Source organism: Triticum dicoccoides, chromosome 6A (assembly GCF_002162155.2).
Source record: "Triticum dicoccoides isolate Atlit2015 ecotype Zavitan chromosome 6A, WEW_v2.0, whole genome shotgun sequence".
In the NCBI taxonomy this organism is placed as follows: Eukaryota; Viridiplantae; Streptophyta; class Magnoliopsida; order Poales; family Poaceae; genus Triticum; species Triticum dicoccoides.
In genome coordinates this window covers 15,452,680-15,470,923 of record NC_041390.1, presented here as the reverse complement: position 1 = coordinate 15,470,923, position 18,244 = coordinate 15,452,680, and the positions used below count along the sequence as shown (strand labels likewise).

The 18,244-nt window shown below is 43.0% G+C and overlaps 2 protein-coding genes across 6 annotated transcripts; both read right to left on the bottom strand.

Annotated features, from left to right (window-relative positions):
* Positions 1–1,375: 1,375 nt before the first annotated feature.
* Positions 1,376–4,804, bottom strand: LOC119314334. 4 transcript variants are annotated; one of them, XM_037589069.1, is made up of 4 exons: positions 4,656–4,804; positions 4,456–4,524; positions 2,630–3,985; positions 1,376–2,143 (listed from the first exon to the last, which is right to left on the bottom strand). In XM_037589069.1, the coding sequence occupies exons 3-4, from the start codon at positions 2,711–2,713 to the stop codon at positions 1,562–1,564; spliced, it is 666 nt and encodes a 221-aa protein (XP_037444966.1). In that variant the 5' UTR covers positions 2,714–3,985; positions 4,456–4,524; positions 4,656–4,804; the 3' UTR covers positions 1,376–1,561. The 4 variants fall into 4 exon arrangements, with proteins under 4 accessions (XP_037444966.1, XP_037444967.1, XP_037444965.1 ...); XM_037589070.1 differs by having other exon boundaries at positions 2,630–2,755; XM_037589068.1 differs by lacking the exon at positions 1,376–2,143 and having other exon boundaries at positions 2,923–3,985.
* A 1,677-nt stretch (positions 4,805–6,481) lies between these two features.
* LOC119319404 lies at positions 6,482–17,890 on the bottom strand. 2 transcript variants are annotated; one of them, XM_037593888.1, is made up of 20 exons: positions 17,654–17,890; positions 17,507–17,551; positions 16,689–16,807; positions 15,567–15,773; positions 15,368–15,466; positions 15,212–15,283; positions 14,980–15,128; positions 10,288–10,440; positions 9,936–10,209; positions 9,746–9,848; positions 9,534–9,664; positions 9,366–9,447; positions 9,148–9,280; positions 8,905–9,059; positions 8,382–8,826; positions 8,248–8,309; positions 7,984–8,167; positions 7,817–7,890; positions 6,946–7,047; positions 6,482–6,850 (listed from the first exon to the last, which is right to left on the bottom strand). In XM_037593888.1, the coding sequence occupies exons 4-19, from the start codon at positions 15,724–15,726 to the stop codon at positions 6,996–6,998; spliced, it is 2,328 nt and encodes a 775-aa protein (XP_037449785.1). In that variant the 5' UTR covers positions 15,727–15,773; positions 16,689–16,807; positions 17,507–17,551; positions 17,654–17,890; the 3' UTR covers positions 6,482–6,850; positions 6,946–6,995. The 2 variants fall into 2 exon arrangements, with proteins under 2 accessions (XP_037449785.1, XP_037449786.1); XM_037593889.1 differs by lacking the exons at positions 14,980–15,128; positions 15,212–15,283; positions 15,368–15,466; positions 15,567–15,773 and having other exon boundaries at positions 17,654–17,886.
* Positions 17,891–18,244: the final 354 nt, after the last annotated feature.

Genomic DNA, 18,244 nt, shown 5'->3' with positions numbered 1-18,244 from the left:
GTGTTCTACAGCAGTTCTGATGGTGCGAGCCCTCGCTCTCTTAGATATGCCATGTGGAATTTTTGCTTAGTTGCCAAAAGCAAGGTGATCTTTTGGTGTTATTCAGGGCATCCAGTCGTTGCCCCCTTCCCTAAAGTAGGTTGTGAAATGCTGTTGTTTTTCTACAATCAACCTGAAAATATTAATCAAGCAAAGAAGTAAAAACATATCGAAAAAAAGGAAACAAACACAACCAACATATATAACATTGACAAGCTCGGAACTTCGATCAGAACACCCATGTCGAAAAAATCAAAGCAAACATGACCAACATAGTACGATCAAAGCACTGTAAAGTCGTCATCTCTAGCTTCAAGGTTGTCATTAACCCGCATAACAGAGCGTGGATGTGCAAGGAAGCTGTGATCTGTTATGATGTATAGACCAATCCCTCGCCGAGTTATGTTTCTTCCGTCTCATTCCATTGACACATATTTTCCTTCGTCCAATCCCTTGTAATAACCTAGAAGCTAGAACATTGAGTTTGTCAACCTCACTCTTGCCCATCACGGCGCGTTGTCCAGCCTATTCGTCACGTGCATGGCCCGCCTTTGCCTCCATGCCGTGTTTGGTCGTGCTTTGTTATGCTTTCATTGAAGATTATATGAGAATGGCAAATTAAGTTCACCAGATAATATTATTAACCGTCTTTTAACTACTTAGTGTACTGAAATTGTTAGCCAACTGTTGTGAAACTTGGGTCAGATTCAAACGCCAATAGCACTGTTCAATCAAGTATAAACACACTGCAAAAACATGGACATAGGAATAATGAATACAACATGTAGGGAGAGAAACTCGGGACCTCTTTTTGTATTATTAATACTAGATGACCCGTTGCGCCAATGGCGCAAAGGCCGTGTGTAAGCTAATTATTGTGAGAGATTGTATTAATATATTTGTTGCTTCAAAAGAATAGCTCATGTATTATATGCAATAAGCAGATAAGATTGAAAATGATGCACTAAGTTATGTAGGAAAGTACTATTGACTTTCTGCTGATGTAGTTGTTGTTGATGATCGTTTGTAAAATAAACAGGAATGTAATTGCTTTTAATTTGTTGCATACACCGTGATCGGAAGACGTTATCACAGGGAAGCTCTGATGAAAGCATTGAAGCAAAAGCATGCATAAAAGGAAGCTTATTTCTTGAGTCATACTTTTCAGGAAACAATAGCAGGAGAGGAGTTCTTCATATATATATATATATAGAATAAGCGGTGAAAACCCGCTTTTGACTACAGAGAGAACAATATAATCTAAAGGTGAGGCCTTCACATATATACAGTAAGCGATGATAACCCGCTTCTGAGTACAGAGATAACAATAAAGTTTAAAGATCGTAGACTATTATCATACACTACTTTTCAGCATAGAGGCAGCAAGTGAAGACTAAAGCGTACACATATCTTGCTTGGAGTGCGCCAAAATGCGAAAGATCCTGGTCTGATCGATATGAAACAAAAGGTGCCTGATTTAGTAACCACAGAAGCATGCTGTTCAGGACACATTGACCAAAGCTCACCAGAAACTATTTCTGGTTGCTGCGAGGCGCTGCTCAAACTTCATAGCAATGTAGCGTAGCCTCTGCGTCAGTCCTTCAATGCTTGCCAGCGCTGTTTTCATAACTCCCTTGGTGCTATCCCGCCCTTTCAAATGCCGAGCAGTCGTTGTGTTTTCTATTTGGGCAGAATATGAGCTCATATACCTGACAGCGTAGTAGCATGTTTTGCGCAGCTTCTTGATTGTTTTATTTGATGCAACCAACCATTTGACCAGGTGTGTCACTTGATTTTCAAGCTTCTTGACATGAGTGTAGTGGTAGTCCCTCATTTCTTTGCCATATGCATTTTCCATGTATCTAATAGCTTCAATAGCAGCACTCTCTTCAGCATCTTCATAGCTATCTAAGATTGCACCTGACAGAGAACTTGGAACAAGTGCATCATCGAGCAATTCCAAAGAAGAAATGAAAGTAACTGTCACACGATTCTTTCCGCCTGGGCATATCTTGTGATAGTAAGTTGCAGGGGGTAACTTCAGAGCTTTCAGCATCAGGGCGAATATGTGGGCATAAGGAATTACTATCAGATAGTCATTCTCCTGTGCAAGCAAAGTAAGGGTAAAATTTCTGTCTGACAAAATAATAGTTGAATCGACAAATGAGGATTTCAATTGGGAATGGTAGTTTGATTGAGTGTGAGGCCCTGAGTTGTTTTATTTAACTACATAAGAAAAGTTACAGGTAGGCCTTCCATTCTTGTAGGCGCCACTAATTGTGAGGATACATGTGTAGAGTCACACAATTGAAACAATGAAAGAACAGAAAACTGACCAAAGACACCCTTTCCAGAATGCAACACATGAGGAAAATATTGTCCAGGAAACAAATATGTTTACTACAACATCACCTCATTCAAAACAATCAGGATGAGTTCTGGAAGACCAATTTCCATGATTATGCATGTATCTTTTATTCACTCTTCCAAGAATACAGAAGCAAGGCAAATAAGCCGGCGATGGAGCAAAACTGAAAACCAAGTTTATAAAGAACAATGAATGAACTACAACTGGTGATTAGAAGATTACATTGGGCGCAGGCGTTGCTTTCCTTGATGTTGTTGATCCTGGGGAACCGTCGTCACAGACGATGCCAATGTCCATGTCTTCCATTGTGAGATTTTTGATCTGAGATTGAAGAGGTATGTTTTTGATCTGCTAATGAACAAGGAGAATTGAGTAAAAAGGGCAAATAGTTATATGTATATTATGCTAGCAAATGTTCATTGATTTGGCCTTGCAAGGTTAAAGCAAATGAATGTATGTTTATAGCGAAGATACTGAAAAGAAGAATCACAGTGGATAAAAGCAAAGGCGTAGCATAGATAAATAACATTGTATTAACACGTCAACACAGACTTCATACTTATACATGACCAGAGTCAAGTTCAGAAAGGATAAAGATTTCTAGGCCAAAGCTATGAGTAGATAGCTTTGCATCTTATTTAAGCAACCTAGGAGACTAAACACAGCAGATACAGAGACGCTTCCTAGCGGTGAAGCCATACATACACAGCTTCACATGGCAAAGAGACAGTTTAGCAGGCTCAATATGACACTCATGGGGATCGGACACAGTGAGCATTGTCATCATGAAGCTATATATAGAAAGCTTCACTTGCTGATCAGCTTAGTAGGGCTTAGACAGTGCTCATGGGGATCGCACATAGTGAGCGTAGTCATCATCCATGTCTTGATGGCAATCTTCATCGGTCTCTTCATCAGAAAGCCCATCGTAGGTTGGTTGAGCCACATCATCCTCTGAGTACATGCCCTTTTCCTCTAGGGAGGCACGTGCAGCGGCGGTAGTGCTTTGAAGAGCAACAAGTGAATCTTGAATCGCCAAAATAGTTTGTTTTAGAGTGGAAAGAGACAGGCTGGCAGCAGGGTCTAAGGCAGTGGCAGCAAGACCATGGATCTTGTCTGATGCAGCATGCACTTCTTCCAGATAATTGGACGCCTCTTTAGTCATCTGTATGATGGTCTGGTTGCGCTGGTTGACTTCTTCCGTTCTCTCTGACAAGGTATCTGAAAGCCTTGCACAAGATTGTTTTTCTTGTTGCAGCCGATAGTAGTTATAATCAGCAAGAACCTTGTTTTCATTATTTTCCATGTATGTAATTGCTTGATCGGCTGCCTGATCCATCGCTGCCTCTCCGCTAACACATGCATGGCTCAACAATTTAGTCCGGCGTGCGGAAGCATCATAACGCTCTCTGGTACGGTGAAACTCAATCTGTGCCCTATATCCGCCTTGCTCAAGCATATGCACATGGTAAACTGGTCTTGGGAGCTCAAGCTTGTCAAACATTGCCTCAGCCAAAGATGTCGTGCGTAGCTCGACCAATTCCATGAGGATGGTTTCAAAAGATAGGTTCAGGGTGGCTGGCATAAGGCATAAATACAATGCGCGGTAAGAATAATGAAGATCAAAGTCTCAAAATCGACATGCAGTAAGGATCTAAAAGCGCTTTACTAAGTGCATCATGAAACAATGCTATAATATCATGAGGCTATGAACAGAGGCAATCAGTGATATTAGTCTATGAATGGGTAAATATTCATAGGGACAGGAAATACAGGTTTTTAAAGAGTATAGGTAAAGCATAGGCACTGACAACGTAGCTTGTTAAGTTGAAGTTAAATTAGAAGAAAGAAAACAAGCTGAATATTTTAGAATCAATTAATAAAGGACAGTAAATTATATATTTTGCTGCCGTTATGAGAGTACATCATTCATAGATATATGACAGCACAGGAATATATATCAAACTATATAGAAAGGAATGAAAATGTCTTCATACGCATGAATTAAAGAAACAGCTGGACGTGGATCTGGAAGCAGAGGAATATACCTTCAGTCCGGGGTCGTGCCTCTAGGATCTCCTGGCCGTTTTTTTGGAAGACCCAAATAGACTGCACACCTGAGAAGTACAAATCATGGGTGGTCAAAGGCAAAAAAACAAAAGAGAGGGAGGTAGATTTGCGCAGCATGAACACATGCCGTTGGCAACAACGATGTTAGAGTAATGGATCTGGAGAGGAGGAGGCGCACCTGGCAAATAGTAGAGCACTGCGGAGACTCGTTAGAGGATGTGGCTATCCAGGGATCTGGTGCGTTTGGACAAGCATCCAACGTAAAGCAGTTGTAAGCAGATAAGGAGAGAGAGCAGAAGGAGGTAAGGTGGACGGGGAGAGGGGGCAGGGGGATGGGGTGAGCAGACGAATCCAAGGAAGAGAAGATAGGGTTTGGTGCGTGTGACCAGCTAAGAGAGAGGGCCGGCGGGTCGGCCCTGGAAAAAGGCCGATGGGCCATAGGAGAAAAGGGGCACTCTCAAACAAGGGACTCAGCAAGGAGAAGAAGCAGAAAAAGGCAGGCCGGGAAAACATAGGCGGAATGCATTTTCCTTTTAGTAGGCATTCGAAATTACAAAATGCAGAACATTTCACAGGAGTAGTATATATGAACACTGTCATTCGATTTTGATTTTATAGATCAATGATGCCACTATGAAAAAACAGGTGTGTACGATTTTTTGTGGATAGGCAAAATGTGTTTTTCTTCGGGCAGATACAGATAATTTCTGAGTACAATATTAATAATTTTAAAATTTTAGAAAGTCATTATAAGAATGGTCAAATGGGCGAACATTGGGATTTGAATAGGAGGACCGTCAGAAGATGAACTAACTCTCCGTGGAATATAGACGAGCACAGAACACAAAAAAATAAAGTAAGAAGGAAAAAAATAATAAGAGATAACTTTAGCAGGCAGGAAGTGCTGGGCATGCCTATATGCAGCACATTGAAAAACAGAAACATTTTTCTGAAATGACGATCATTTTATGGTAGAAAGGAAGGAAATTTAGAAAATAGGAAAGCACGAACATTTGTTGAATTTGCGAACAAACGATGGGAAAGCAGGGTCATTTTTAAAAATTACGGGCAACTATTCACAGCAATGAACAACTATTGAATTTTGAACACTTATAAGAAGAAGCAAAATTTCTTAATTTACGAACCATTTTGGAACAGGGAAAACTTTTAATTGTTAACCTTTCGCAAAGAGAGTACTTCCCGAGAATAATGAAAAAGTTTTCAAGTTGCCAATAATTTTTCAACCTGCGATCAAATAAAAAATAGTTTTTTATGTGTAAACAAATTTTGAACGCACAATGGCAATTTGGAATTTAAAATAAAGTACATATAATATTTTGGCAGCTGTTGCTATTTGAAGGGCAGAATTCAACTTTGACTATAAACCAGGGCCTTGATTAGAAATCTAAGATTTATTTTGTCGTAAGACCATTGAGCAGATAATGGGAAGCAAAGAGCCGCATAAATTAGCGAGTTGGTATAAAACCTTCTTTCCCAATGTTTCATACATGGGAAAAGTCTAGAGCTGGTGAATGAATTATTAGTTCCCCTGTATGCAAATACTGAAAAACCAGTAAAAAATAAAAATGAAAACAGAAAGCACATAATATGCTTTGTCCAGCAGCAAATATCCCAGATATAAAGCACACAACAGCGGAAGGCGGCTCACAGACGACTCATAGACACAACTAAAGGCTTAGGATGATAGGAAACTAAATTCGTAGGATCCCTTTGCGGAAATCAACCATACAGCATCAGGAGAAAGCCAAAGAATGAATGATATTGAAACAATAAGTTTAACTGGTGATTCATAATCCTGATTAGGTGGCGAGTTCTTATCGATATTCAAACATACACAAAGAACATCTTGAGTGGTCATCTGGAACAGTTAACCAACAAGAATGAACATGATGTTTAGCTCGGCAGATAAATCAGCGAAGGACAAGGGCCATTATGTTAGCAAGGGTAGCAGTAAATATAAGACATAAGAAGAAGCACACAACATAAGAACAACAAGAGGACTTAGAGCAAGCAGCATGATCCAGCGGTATTTACAGTGGATAGTTGTCACAAGGAGTTCAGACAGGAAGAGCTAACGGCGATATTTACAACGCATGATGCTTTGTTCGAGGACGTAAATAAAGGAGTTGCCATGACAGTGGTTTGACACAATTCTACAGGTGTCAAAGCCCTGTCTTATAAAGCCGCACAAAAGTAAATCCAGTGCATGCCCAAAAGCGCACTGAGTCGACGATCTTCAAACCCGATGGCCAAACCGCTGCTGTGATGCAGTACAGTTGAGAAGGTCTGTTCAGCACGACATCCGTCCATCGTAGACTTTACTTGATAAGCAAGCAGAACATAGAAGAAACCCTGAGAAAGAAGAGGAATCACAGTTATTATCATATTGCGACATACCATGCATCATGGATGTAGAATAGATGGAATTGAAGAGATGTTAGTCTTACCGTATGTACATATTTAGATTACAGCATGGAACGACCACTCCATGAAAGAACTACTGCTTCGGTTTCTTTGGGACGCCAGCACCCTTGCTAGGGTTGTTTGTCCTGAATTTGATCAATTGGCAAAAATAAAAGAAATATTAATAATCTTGTCTTCGCAAGAAAGTCTAGACCCATAGAATGTCGTAGAAACAACATGGATTTAAAGATTAGACACGTGAATTGGAGAACATAAATAAGCAGAAAACCAGCTTTATGGCTAATTATCTTGCATGGACGTGCAAGGAAAAATAACTGAGAACATATATAAAATGCTGGAGCTAAAAGGATGTTTTATTGAGCCTCTCATGAATGTGGAAATAGCAGGTGTACAAAGAAATGCCTGATCAAATAGCATCGCATGCATCAGCGAAGAAGAAAATATAGTCAAGATGCATATAGAGAGGTGGTTTTCATCTAAAAGAACAAAAGACCCACTGGATTACTAAATCACAGCCTAGTATAACTGTATAGGCGTCTAGCTTACAGTGAATCAATGAACAACAAAACAGTGAAAAGTTGATAATATTTGTTGTGCCCAGATAACTAATCTGCATATACCAATGAGCCACAGAAAAGGGAGCAAACTGGCAACAAAATAGTATGTACCAGCTTCTTAAGAGATATGACAAAGCATCAAATACAATGGTAACTGGACCCTAGAACTATATTAGAAAGAGCACAGACCATGCGCATATACTAAACCAGGAGATATTCCATAATCTAATATCACAACCTAGTTTGTTTCATAAAAGGCAGAGCAAGACAGGAGTAAAGTCGATGTCTTTGTCATAGGCGCGGAAGTAGCTGAATGTAACAGTTCATGAGCCTTTACCTCTTGGCCTTAGAGGGGTCAGGAACGATGATCTTTGGATCCTCAGCAGTTGTGGTTTCAGTCTCCTGTCCAACCTGTACAGATTGGTGCCAACACAGATTATTGCACATCAAGCATAATTTGTGCAGAATAAGAATGATGTTTGCATATTAAGTACAGGCACTAACAGTTGGCATGGGTGTAGGCTGAACAACATTTCCAGCGGCGGCAATCTCTTCAGTTTGGGTAACTGCGACAACCTTTCCAGCCTGGGCAGTAACGTTGCTAACGGAGGCAGGTAGTTCAGTGCCCTTAGACTTAGGGGGACCAATAAAAAGCTTGCGGGGAGCACTTTTTGGGCATGGGGACCGGCTGCAAAAAAGGAAAAACATCAGTCGTAGGCAAAGAAGAAGTATTTTTAGAATGTATGCTAGGAAACGGAGGATTGATACCTGGGTGTTTTAGGCACAATAGCATGTCCTTTTCCTTTGAATGCAGATATAGGAGTGTTCATCTGGCAAAGAAACAACATAGGCATTAAACGGGTGAAAGAGAACTTGAGAGAGGAAACCAGCAGCATATATACCTCATCGAGAAGTAGCACAACGAGTGTAGACGATCCTATAGAGAAAGAGGTGGGAATGGGCACTGTCATGTCTGAGCCCTCAGCAGAAGACGATGCTCCAGAGGCAGATGATGCACCAGCAGATGCAAAGGGTACAAGGTCAGGCTTAAAGGTTTCATCAATTCTGCCAACTTGGAAGGACAGCTGGGTGCTTGCAGGCTGAAAACTCTTGTTGGAGATAGAAACGACCAGCCTATACTTCTGGGTAACAAGGCGGGAAATTTCAACAGGCAAACCTACATCAGAACCTCCTATCTGAGCAAGATCAAGCGCACTTGTAAAACCTGGGTACTTGCGGTGAATCAAAGTCATGAGTGGCTTGCCAACAACTTGTTTTGCAACCCTATAAAAGAACATAAATTCTGCTTCATTTGCGCCATCGCTTCCGAAAGTGCACACGCAGTATCTAGACATTGCAAGGCAAATGGACTCAAAATCAACCCAGTAGACAAACCAAAATAGACTATGAGGGAAAGGCACTCACGAAGGATCTGCTATGATAGAAGAACAACCATAGTCTGAGCAACAGTACTGCCTTCCGGAGGTGTAGGCTGTTTTGTGGCATTTCCGGCATGAGAGGAACCACCAGCGGTTGTCAGAGCCCAAGCCTGTGATAGTAACCTTGACGATAAACTGTTTCTTCGGCATTTAATGATGAACACAAGTATAGTGAGAGGATGCTAAAAAGAAAAGGGAAAGGTATAGAAGAAGTAAGGAGAGGAGGTACCAAGTTGTCAAATGGGTCAAGGGCAAGCAGCTGCTGAACACTCAGTTGAATGGGAGGTTCGCGAACAGGTGCTGGAACAATCGCTTGTTCTCCTGGGATGTGAGCAGTGACGGCAGGAAGCCCTTCTGCAAGGCTGGATTAAAAATGGTTAATTGTGACCGAATCAGAATAGATCTATAAATCTCGACGACCGACAACCACATAGAAAGAGGAAATACCTAGCACGAAAGGCATTCATCTCTGGCAGGTCCTCATCAATGTACCAGCGGCATGCAGAGCTACCACTCAGGCCTTTAATACCTATCGAGACACACAGACAAGGGAAAATGTGCATCAAACCGACAGATTGAACAACGGGCTAAGTGAGTTATAGATCAAACAATCACCTCGGTATGCTTTTGGCAGTGTTCCTACAAAGATAGCAATGACAGCTGTGGATTCACTTGCAGCACAGACCTCTTCTGCCTCGAACTCATGGGCTCGAGCACCCCAGAGAACAAGGCTGATTTCATTTCCTCTACAAGCCAGCAGGAGCGAGTAAATAGAAGGAAAGGGCAGAAGAAAAGCAAAACAAAGGAAAAATAAACAAGGGGCTCACATTTGGTCCTGGAGAACCAGAGTCCTGGTATCTGAAGGACCAGCTTGATGCTGTGAGTGTACAACAACAATGTCTGTGACAACAATAATTCGGCCAATCACATCTGTAAATAGCAAAGAAAATGTAAGATAATTTAATGGAAGAGCAAGAGTAAGCAGGGCATACATGAGGACAGCATCGAACGACTAACCGATAAAGTGAGGAGTGTGTGGGCCTGGTATTGGGATATCCGAGAAGGACATAAGGCTGTAAGTGCAGTATGGGAAATCTTCTTCATCATCCACCACAGAATCAACATTAGTAAAGCGAGTGAACTGCATCATAAATGGGCTGTCAACAGCCCTGTAAGTGGGCTTTGATGGTTTGCACATGAACCTCTTCATTAGATAAACACTGCCTTCCCACAAGACATCTTGCAGGCGGATAGCTGGCTCAGTAGGGATCCGGCCATACATGTGGGTTCCCTACACATTTACATTAGAATTTAGGGGCACAGGCTAGAATTAGCAACATGAGCATAGATTTTGCAGTACAAAACAAACCTCTTTGTCAAGCACCACAATGTCAGTATGCATAATGGCACCTTCGTTGGTCCCACCTCGGTAGTGCCAGATGCGGGACACCAGAACCTTAGCATTCCAGAACATCTCTCTGTCATTGATATGGGAGAGAAGGCTCATCCTCTGGCCCGACATCTGCAGTATACAAGCAGAGGTGAGAAAACAAGGAGAGACAGAGAAAGAAAGAGCAAGTCTAAAGATACTATTCACATGAACTCACTTGATCAGCTGGAAGGTAGAAGGGAATCAAATCGATGTGAGCAAGCAGGCAAAGGAAGCATCACACACGCGCGCAAAAGTTTTTTTGATGCAGGAAATTGGAGGACATGGCAGATAGGGCAAAAGAAGCGGCAAATATGCAAAAAACCCGGTTCTATTGCAGGAAGAATATAGAAACCACAAAAACATACCTAAGCAAATTCATTGGTTATATATTACAGGGTGTTACTAATACCGCCTAGCGAATGGAACGGAATATCTCAGGGAACACGATGTTCCTTGTCTGAGAAGCAGGCTCGTCGTCCTCTCCTTTGATCAAGATCTTTAGTGATTTCTTTGAAGTAACACGAGACACCGCGACATAGAGCTGCCCATGCGTGAACACGGGTGTATCCAAGTACAAACCAACATTTGAAAGAGTCTGCCCTTGACTTTTGTTAATAGTCATTGCATAGGACACTCTAACAGGGAACTGTCGACGATGCAAAGTGAAAGGACATTTAGGATCTTTGGAGGTCAACCCTATCCTCGGAATTAAGACAACGTCGCCTATGTTTGAACCAGTCATGACAATCGCCTCAATAACCTTATCAGCAAGCTTTGTGATTATAAGCCTTGTGCCATTACATAAGCCTGTTGATTGGTTTAGATTTCTCAAGAGCATGATGGGAACGCCTACCTTTAGTACTAACCTATGGTACGGAAAGTTATTGACCTTAATCCCATTCAAGTATTCGACAGGGTAGAAAGCATCTTGATTGCGAACCGCATCAGATGAATTCCCTATAGTATCACAACTTAGGTACTCTCTCTCACTGGTAGGCACTAAAGACAAAACATGCTCATTGATTTTTTCAGCAGTTTCGTTCGTTGGTGTTAGGATTGCTCTTTCTTTTAGATAATCAACATTAGAGTACCTAGTAGGGATTTCTTTGTATACAGCCTGAACAATAGCATCAATTTTATCACCATCAGCATGTACTAAAAGTTCATCAGGGATAGTTATCCATGATTGATCTGATTCCCCCTCACGGGCAACAGCAGGTGCTGTGCCATCACCTAAACTGAGAACCCACTCAGCAAAGTCAGCCACTTCAGACTGGAGCACCGGATCATCTGTGTGCGCAGTCAAATGCATGTTAATGTTTAGGTGTAGAACTTCAACAATATTCCAAAGAGGAGAGTTAGTGATTGCAGCAACAAGAATCTGTGCTCGAGATCCACCCTCAATGACTGGTAATATTTGCCTAAGGTCTCCACCTAACACAATAATCTTGCCACCGAAAGGAACTTTAGCTAAGGCAGGATCGTTAGCCGACAGGACATCACAGAATGACCGGTCCAGGGCCTCAAAGCATTTCCGATGGGACATCAATGCCTCATCCCATATAATAAGATCAGACGCTTCAATTAGAGTGGAGAGCATGGTAGACCTCTTAATTTCACAATTGCCATAATCAGGCAAATCAATAGGGATTTTGAACCTAGAATGCGCTGTTCTGCCAGCAGGCAAAAGCAAGGCAGCAACCCCTGAGGATGCAACCGACAGCACCACCCTCTTACTACCTCTAAGATAAGCATCAAGTGCATTCCAAAGGAATGTTTTTCCAGTACCACCATATCCAGAGACAAAGAAAAAACCAGGTTTTCTAGATTTGACACGATCAATTATAGCAGAGAAAGCATGCAATTGGTCTCTATTCAATCTATTATACATCACCTCTGCCTTTTTTAAAAGACTAACAACATCAACATCTAGCGCATCAGAAAGCATGTCATTTTGCACAGAAGCATCATCGTATGCAGATTTTAAGGGTAGTTTGTGATCTAGGATGCATGCACTATTCTTAGCAAATATAACAGCTAATTCATCAAGTAGAATGTCTCTTAACTCAACAGGAGGAACAACATATGTGAAATTATTCTTCGACTTCTGAATTCTGTACCTAATATCATCAGCTAAGTAAATCTCATATTTTTCAAAGAAAACAGCTTCATCATTGACAACACAGTGAAGGATCATAGTAACGAACAGCTGGCGCAATTGGTTTCCCATACCCCATTTAACAGCTTCGTCAAAAGCAGTATACCACTCCATGTCATCGCCAAGCAACCCTCTTGCTCCACATGCTTCTTTGAACGTTGAGTATACAATGCCATTGTAAGTCCTAACATCCTCATAGCACGTCACACCTTTGACAATCATAAGGAGCATTCTAAAATAGAAAAGCTCTCCGGTCGCTGGATGCACAGAGTATATTCTACCAATTCTATCGCTCCTTGTCCTAGTTTTCCATCTCTTGTCCTCAGCTACCCAAGACCACCTAGTTGGGAAATCACAGTAAGTTAAGGACCTAGCAGCAGGGTGAACCCTGTTCGCCACAAACCATTCAGTTAGCATTGTTTTTTGGAGCCAGGCATCACTAATCACCGAACTCAGAGTAGCATGTGTACGAAAGCGCATGATGTGCATGTTCAGGAGATGGACAGGCAATCTCTCAACAGACGGTGTTTTGCCGTGTATATCATAGCCGTAAACCCTCCAAAAAGAATCATAATCAACTATATAACGACACTCTCTGTACTCTTTAATCTCATCAACATCCTGGTCCCCATCACGCCTAAGGTTCTCAAACAGGGTTTTGGACTTATCTGGTCCTTTGGTAACATATTTATATAGATATTTGATAACATATGTTTTGTTACACCATTCAACATTAATATGTGCCTGCCATTTTTTTAATATAAGCATGTTATAGGGGACCACATGTCTATTATCAAGCCTGACATTGTTCTTCATTACGAAACGTCCATTGTCAGGCCGCCTATATAAGGGGAACCCACTTTCATCAATGGAAGTTTCATCCTGAAATGGTTTTGGAATTTTTTTTGAGCAAAAGCCCTTTTTCATGCAAGGGCATTTTGGACCATCAACGCCACAGGGGCCGTGCATCATGAACTCAGCAACAAGAGCATATCCCAAAGGATCCTGTACAGGATCAGGGATCTCAGCTGAGATATAAGAATTTATAAGGGCTGGTGTGACGACACTATCATCGTCCTTCTTTTGCCAAACAAGTATGTGTGCATGCGGCAACCCCCTCTTCTGAAACTCAATAGTGTGCAAGACTGAAAATAGGAGGAAAAGGCGGAAAAACCAGTAAGTAGTAAATAAAAGGAGGAGAAGGGAATTGAAAGAGGATTGCAAGGGGCAGTACCAGCAACTACAGGACCAAAGGCATTCCCTTTTTTAATTCGATGAAGGTACTGCACAAGTTTCATGTGGTACACCCTAACAGCAATGTCAGCCCTATCCGTCGCTGTTTGCCCAGGATCAACATAGTCAAGGATTTCTTCCCACTTTGGGTTACACGTGAAAGTTGTGAAGACATCCGGCGACCCATGAACCCGTGAGACAGCAATAGCATCTTGAAAATTTTCATACATATACCGGCGACCACCAGTGTAAGCCGACGGCATAATATTCTTCTTCCCAACCTCGGACCCACCAACCATACCCTGTCCTACCGCATCGACAACACCCTGAAGATTCTCAGCCCGCATATCATTGTTACACTTAAGAATGAAATTGAGCCGGCATTCATCGATGCAGGCTCGGAAATCAACAACAGCCTGTGATGACAACAGACCACAACATAGATATGGATTATGTTGTTCTGGTTTATAATGCGAGCAGAAGCAATAGAAGTCTTGCATGGTCATTTTAACCCTCTTGTTTGGGTCATCACTATCAGAATCAATATAGCGCACACCGAGCTGAAAGCCACGTTCACCGTACGGGAACAACAAAGGATATTGCAAAGGCATGTAAGTAGTATCTAAAGAGGAAATACGACGAAGATGATCTGCTTTAGTGCGTATTATCAGGTCTCTACATGGCGCCTCCAATGTAAACTCACCATAAACCAAAGCTGCTAGCTCATCAGTTGCAGGCAAATTAAACTGTGCGCTATCATTTTCTCCAGGAGCTATAAGCCTTATTGAAATCACCTCAGGTTTATTATTTTTCAATATCTCGCTGGCCATACGGAATTTTTTGACCAAAGAATTATTTGCATCAAGCATCTGCATAAGACCCTTCACAATCTCCTTATCTAACCCAGCGCCAGTTTCATTCTGCTGACTTAAGGCCTGGATCCTATTGCTAACCTCATTTTCTCTGTCATGTATGTATAACTCTGCATATTTGGGAGAATCACCCTCATTTGGAAGCAGCGATCCTATACGATGACAAACTTGACCATTAATTTTAAAAATCTTTGGACCTCCACCATCGTTTACAGATCGGTCAATTTTTGCCCCCATAGATGTAAAAGCAAACAGGCAATTGTACTGGCGTATTTGCTTAATAAACTTTAAGCTGCGGGGCGGGCCTTTATAATCAAGCAGATCTGCTAAGAACGGAGGTGGTTTTTCAAAGGGTTTAACGAAGACCTTCCCAGCCTTACAACAGTTGTTGTAGGCCACTCGTCTTTTGGTGATAGCAGACTGTGACTTAACCCTCTCGCGCCACCAAAAGCTAGCCTGGCAGCGGTTGCATCGGTAGTCTGGACCTCCATAGTACGACCTTTTTGGATAAAAAGCTGTAGGAGAACCGTATCTAGTAAGGACAAATGACACCGGGAAGGCAGAAAGCAACATGGCTGATAACAGCACACAGGCATACCTTTAAGTATGCCCACTTCGTCAGGAGAAAACCCAACCCAATCAGGATGTAGAGGCGCCGCAAGGGTATGCTCTGTGCAGACCATTAGAAGACACTAACATGCCAGATAACAAAAAGGAAGAAAGCTATGAACAACTACAGGAAATACGAACTGACCACCCTTGTTATGAGCGCGTAGTCTTTTCAACAAGAACTTGCACCTCTTACGATTCCGTGCAGTCTCAACAGAAGATAGGAAAGGAAAGAAGCCATCTCCTATGGATATAAAAAAGAGAGAGAATGCTAAGGAACCAAATGCTGGCTACTAAAACTCATCCAATTGAATTCAGAGGTGGACAAGCGGAATGGAACATACGCTTCCTCTTCCGAACAAGGGGAATGGCAGAGCTGGCCGGGACAGCAGGCAATGCAGCAGCAGCACGAGCAGCCCTGCGCGGGGCAACCGCACGCCCCGAAGCAGGAGGCCTCCCCAAAGGAGCAACAGAACGTGAGGGAACAGCCCGACGCGGAGCCATACCACGAGCAAAGGGACTAAGAGCACGAGAAAATACACAACATAGTGCTGCAACAAAAAAGAAAACAAACACCCAGAAAATATTGAAGCTGGGTTGGTGGAAATTAAACAAGACAAGCCCAGTTTATAAAACATAAAAGGCAACGATATCGACATGGCAACAGAATTCAAATTTATGAACCAAACCCAAGGACGGTGAGGACAATATTACCATCAATTAAACAAGACAATGGAACAATAACAACATCCCAGACTGACTAAATAAAGGAAACAGATGCTAGGAGGCTTGAGTACAGCAACGCTAGATTTGCAGGCGGCCGGGCCAGGGCACGGAACACTCTTCTAGATGGGTCTGCGGCGGACGAGCGCGTGCAAGCAAGAATCCACTCCAAATAAGCTGCATAGCGAACAGCTGATGCAGCAACAGCGACCGCGGCGTTTCCATAATTCCTATAGACAACAACACAATCATAGTTGTAATCTCTAACTACAAATCCATACAGTCCCTGCAAAAAACTAATTGCCTGAAGAGCAGCCCGTTCATACGCCTCTGTAGAACCCAGACACACAGGACTCCAAAAGAAAACTCTCCGTGGCATCTCAAACACACCATCCCCAGGAACCTCAACCTCTACCCCAGCAAGGACATCGCCATTCCCATCGACCTCACACAGATAGCTAGGAGGAGGAAGTTCATAATGAGCCATGACAGTTTCTAGGATCGGCAAAACAAAGGATACCATAGCAGGCATCCTGGACATGAAAAAGACTGACCGAATTATAAGCAAGAAACAGCACCCGAGAGCAAACAAGGAAGAGAGCCACAAGGAACAATGAACAATAAACAATAGTAAATAAAAGCACAGAACCACACAACGCACGTAACACGCATGATTAGAACCAATTAAAAGACTAAATTCTAAAGGAATGTAGTAAAGCAAAAGCCAGGGAAGGAGGCGAAACCTTGCCAAGCTGGAAGACGGAGCGAGAGGCGTCACGTGAGCTGACCCACAGCACAAATCTGGCGAACCGGTGGGCGAGAAAACCAGGCAACCACGCAGCCAAACGTCACAGAGGAAGACCTACAACACACCAAAAAAACGAACGAACATAAGCAAATGCGCACAAGCCTATGGGCTCGCCTCCCAACGAGCAGCCCTTTGCAATATCTTTACTCTCCATCAAACAAAGTAGGGTCTAGACTAAACAGGATGGAAGAAGAAAGACAAAGAACAATGGCAATCTGAGCACACACATGCCTACCAGCAGCAGACAAAGAACAGTGGCAACCTGAGCACACACATGCCTACCAGCAGCAGACAAAGAATTACAGCAACAAGCTCCATTCAGAAAGGCACAAGCATTAAACCACATGCACAGGCCAGACGCACAGGAGCATTAAAGCCTAGACAACCGAGGAAGAAACAAAAGCAGAAATCACCTGCAACAGACCCCATGCCAACCTAGACATAACCACAACGGAGACGAAGACAAGAGCGCAACCAAAACATACCTAAAATAATAGGGCCAATCCGTTGATATAGGAACGACAACAACCAAAGCATCACACTTCAGATCAAACATGGCAGGCACTCATCCATGTAAATTAACAGAGCCAATCCCTAGCTAGGGCTAGGAAACAAAACAACCGACGCATCACAGAACAGATCTAACCTGACAAACACTCATCCATGGCTTGGGAAACAAAAGATTGATCTCAAACCGGGGAAAACCCAGCCACGCATTTCATCAAGCAGTTGTAAAGCAGGGGAGAACCTCACCTCAGAAAGAAGGAAGAAGAACACGCACAAGTAGATGCAGCATCCCTGTAAATAAAAGAATGGGGAAGGAACACACAAGAACAAGTCAGAACACATTAATCTACGATGAGAGCAGCAGAAATCGACCAAATTGAACAAGAAACCCACCCTAACCAAACGCAACAGCAGCAGTGCGAGGAGCCATGCCGAAACAAGCCGACGACGGGGTAAGCAGACAACAAGCGAGCCGCTGATGACCGATGAACAACGAGAACGAGCGACAATGGCGGCTGGATGGCGGACGAGAGCAAGGCGAAGAGGCGCAGGCGGGGGGAAGTGGGACGAGACAGGAGGCAGAGAGGCAGGGGAGAGCAGAAGGAAACCACGAACCCGGTCAAGAACGCTTCTCCCACGCGCTGTAACTTTTACATATACCTAAGAAGAAACCCAAACCGCCCGACGCGTGGGACCAAGGATAAGAAGGGACCACCTCCAGCGAGAGAAGGGCAGGCAAGCCCGCGTAGCAGCACGCAAAGGATGAAAACTCTCTTTTACCCAACGGGCCGAGCGGAGCCACCCACAGGAACAACAACGACCAGATCAGGGCGCACACATGAGACTGACATATGGGGCCAGTCGCGGGTGAAGCGGAGACGCCGCTGGCGGGTGCGTAGGAGGACGGTAAAAAAAATCTTGACAGCCCACGATCCACCGGGCACAGCCCACCACCGACCCACCCCTGCTTTCCATCGACCGAAA